This window comes from Salvia hispanica, chromosome 4 (genome assembly GCF_023119035.1).
Source record: "Salvia hispanica cultivar TCC Black 2014 chromosome 4, UniMelb_Shisp_WGS_1.0, whole genome shotgun sequence".
Classification (NCBI taxonomy): Eukaryota; Viridiplantae; Streptophyta; class Magnoliopsida; order Lamiales; family Lamiaceae; genus Salvia; species Salvia hispanica.
In genome coordinates this window covers 33,620,235-33,624,238 of record NC_062968.1, presented here as the reverse complement: position 1 = coordinate 33,624,238, position 4,004 = coordinate 33,620,235, and the positions used below count along the sequence as shown (strand labels likewise).

At 38.9% G+C, this 4,004-nt stretch overlaps 1 protein-coding gene across 1 annotated transcript; it reads left to right on the top strand.

The window, feature by feature from the left end:
- Positions 1–1,557: 1,557 nt before the first annotated feature.
- Positions 1,558–2,825, top strand: LOC125219820. The gene is made up of 3 exons (XM_048121893.1): positions 1,558–1,970; positions 2,293–2,421; positions 2,499–2,825. Exons 1-3 carry the CDS (start codon positions 1,644–1,646, stop codon positions 2,655–2,657), a joined length of 615 nt encoding a protein of 204 aa, XP_047977850.1. The 5' UTR covers positions 1,558–1,643; the 3' UTR covers positions 2,658–2,825.
- Positions 2,826–4,004: the final 1,179 nt, after the last annotated feature.

Genomic DNA, 4,004 nt, shown 5'->3' with positions numbered 1-4,004 from the left:
GTTTACCTATTAGAAAGACAAAAATCTCTTTCATTTTCCAAAATACACTCGATTAGGTTGTTACAAACTTCAATCTATTTTTAAACAATAAATAATGCTGAAAATATATGTTATCCATCATTTCTCACGTCAATTTGTGTGGGAAAATAATTCTATCCGTTTATGGATTCCTTCCTATCAAACTACACATATAATTTATAGTACTACTCCATATATACGATACTACGAAGATACAAACAGATAGTAATTTTGAAAAAAAAAAAGTCAAACCAAATCAAATCAAATCAAATCAATTACAAAAATAGATAAAAATATAATTAATTTACTACAAAAAAAATAAATATATCCATATCATACTTTCCATCTCAAAAAATTCATGAATGTCATCAACTCATCATTACACACACGAATAAGAGCATCCGCAACGCTGCCTCGTTGCGGACTCGATCTCGTCTCGACGAGACGAGACGGCATCGAAACAAACGTTGCGGCTCCCGTCTCGTCTCGACGAGACGAGATGTCTCGGCAAAACTGCCCAGCGTCCCCGGCGAGGCAAGTCTCGAGGTCGCGAGACACGCGCGCGGGCTGGTGGCGTGACGCCCACTCGCCGACCCGCGAGTGGGCGTCGGATTTATGACGTCATAATTCAATTTTTTTTAAAAAAAATCAGATTTTTCAAAAAAAAAAAAAAATGAACATTATCAAAGCCCCGGCTCGACAGTGGTTTATAGAGAATATGGTCGACATCATGTATACGTGCATAATCTTGCACAACATGATTGTCGCCGACGAAGGACCTGAGGCGGGAAATTGGTTCGACCCTGAAACCCCGGGAAGCTCAACCGCAAGTAGTCCGCCTCGAACGGGAGTGCATCCGTCTTTGCAAGAGCGGTTGTCTATTCGGGCAAGGACACGTGATTCTACCGCCCACGCCCAACTCCAGGAGGATCTAATGGAGCACATTTGGGCAAAATTTGGCAATCATTAGATGATCGTCACTAGAGAACTCCTTCTTCTGCTTCTTTGCCTCCATTTTTTTTTATTTGAGTTTAAGTGTGCAATTTATAATTTCTAGTTTTTTAATTATGTCTTTTTTATTTTTTTATGTATTTTAAATTGTAATTTTATTTTATTTATAATGAAGTGTGTTTTTTATTAATTGAATTTGTTGGAATTAAAAATAAAAAATGAAATTGAATGAATAGTTAAGAGATGGTTAAGAGATGGAGGGATGCAGGTGTTGTCTCTTAGTTAAGAGATGAGCTGAAAAGTACAGTGGGGCCCATGAATAGTGAAGAGATGAGACGGTTAAGAGACGGATAAGAGATAGCGTCGCAGATAGCCTAAAGGATAGAGCCTCCAAAAAATTGTGAAACACCTATACAAGTTGATAGTTTTGCAAAAGAGAAAACCTATGAATTTTTAAATAATTTATTCATTAGCATTCCTTCTTTTTAATTATCGAACTCGAGTGTGTATATTTCTTATACAGTAAATCTGAATTCATCAATCATGATCTTTGGCTTGCTCCAAGTGCGCACGTTAGACTCCGTGCGCACCCTCAAGCAATAAATACTAGCCATAAACTCCGTAACCAAATTCAACTCCAATTCCAATTCCAATTCCAATTCCAAACCCACAGAATGAGAAACCCAACCGCCAAATTCCACCACCACCACCACCGCCGCCGCCACCTCCTCCTCCTCTTCCTCTTCCTCCTCCTAGTCGCCGCTGGAAAATTCCAATTCTACAAATTTGCCGACGCAGCTCAGCGGAAGATCCACATTACGGACGATCTGGACGACGTCGTCGACGACGAAGAGGACGACGAGTGGAGAGAATGGGGCACGGTGAAGGCCCGACCCGACTTCGACCCGCCCCCCACCGACTTCACCAAGATGCAGGAGCAAAATATCAAGGGCCCTGTTTTCGGATTCGTTAAACTCCGACCCGGAAATCGTCGGACTTCGGTAATGACCTTTACTCAATTCGAATTCCCATTAAATTGTGGTGTTTAGCTTTACCTGCTTCCTCTCCTCTTTGATTAAATTTCCTAATTTGATAATGGAAAGAAAGAATGTGAGCACGTGCGGGATGAAGAATTCTTCTCCTAAAATGATAAGGCGTGGAATCTTAATTTATTAGGACGTTGGGGAGTTAAGGTGTTCTTTTTTAGTTTATTACATTTTTTTTTAGTAATACTGATTCATGAAATTGTATTTTGGATCCAGATTAGTATACTACTGCTATTTTACTATTTCTAAATTTTGTCTTATGCATCACATCTGAAAGGAGATGGTATCAGAAATAGCCATGAAATGGACCAAGGTGGCAAGAACCGGAGCAACTGAAGCCAGGTTCAGCACCGTTGATCTCAGCACACTAATGTTCACCATGCCCAAAGCTCTAAATGTTTTCGAGGTTTGTTCCCACAAATAGTTATCTATATACATATATCTTGCAAACCTGTTCATTCTCTTTATTGACCATCTTATTAGTTAAAGGAATACCTGTTGAGCCAACCAGAGGCTTATGAGATCAAGATAGGCGATCAGCTCTTCAGAAGACCTGGGGATCCTACGTTCGATGAAGTTTTTCGCAAGCTCCAGATGGAGAAGGCTGAAAGCTCTGATTCCACGCCCAACGACGAGCTTTAACAACAGAATTACTACTCTCTTACTAGATGACTGAATATTCTTGTATGACTCATTTCATCTTCACTTTCTTGTAAAATGTTTACATTTTCAATTGTACAACACTTTCCTCTATTTCTGTCAAAACTGCAGATATCTTAACGTGGTTAATAAACTGTTTCTATTCAGTGATGCATACATTTCTAAGTTTTTTGAGTATAACATGATATCTACACTTTGCACTGTCATCAAGAGTGTCATCGGGTATTACAGGGAGATGTAATCATACAATGAAGTGTTTCGAGAATTCTGTTCAATGAAGAGGTTAATGTGTTTGAATAACGAATTAGGAGACTAACCCCAAAGAAGATCAGATCACTTGAGCTTAATGCTGAAGTCTGACAGCTGAAGAAGTTCTTGCAGCCTCATCTCGCTCATTTGAGTGTTATAACCCTAATCCCCTGCTTCAATTACTTGAATTAGGAATCGAATAATGTCGTGGAAATCAAATAATCTCGCTCTTTTGAGTGTTATCAATCACCTAAATATAGGTTCCATTTGTTCAACCCCGGCTCTTTGATAACATTCTTCAGAGTTGCATATCGATCTTTAACAAAGCTTTTCAACATAGATAGCTCATATTGTTTGCAAGTTTTATTCCAGTAGCAGTAGATAAACATCATGATCCAGATATCTTATGCATGAGGATATTAGTAGACTAGCAATGTTACTTCACATTTATGTTTGTCTATAGAAAATACTCACCCAGTTCCCAACCCATAGTAACTCAAGCAAGCTCTTGAAGCAGACCATCTGCTAAACAGCCATGCAAAAGAATATAGCCGAAATCAGTAAGAATCAGGCTACTTTCCCTCACTACCAAATCTCTCACCAGTTGTGCAATTAGAAAATTGAGAACATAAGGGTCCATTCAATCTTAACCTTTCCAAAAAGATCTATTAGTGCATCCCTGTCACTCCCATCCGGCCATCCCATTCTGCCATGATCACGGGTTTTATAGTCGTCCTGTTCTCCATCATTCCGGCATCCGTGAGTCCAATGGCGGAGGGAGGTGGTAACCAGGGGGTTCAAGTGACCCCCCAAATTTTTTTAATTTTTTTTATTTAGTACTATTATGTACTCCCTCCGTCCCAGTTTTATAGTCACATTTTGTCATAAAAGTCCGTCCCACATTTATAGTCACATTTATAGTTTTTCATATTTGACATAAAATTTTACCCCATCATTCACTAAAATTACACTCAAATGTCATTATCAACACAAAAATAAACCAAAACAAAAATAAAAAACCAAAAAGTCAACAAGGGACCCACCTTCAACCAACTCACTTCATTTATTACACACTCCACT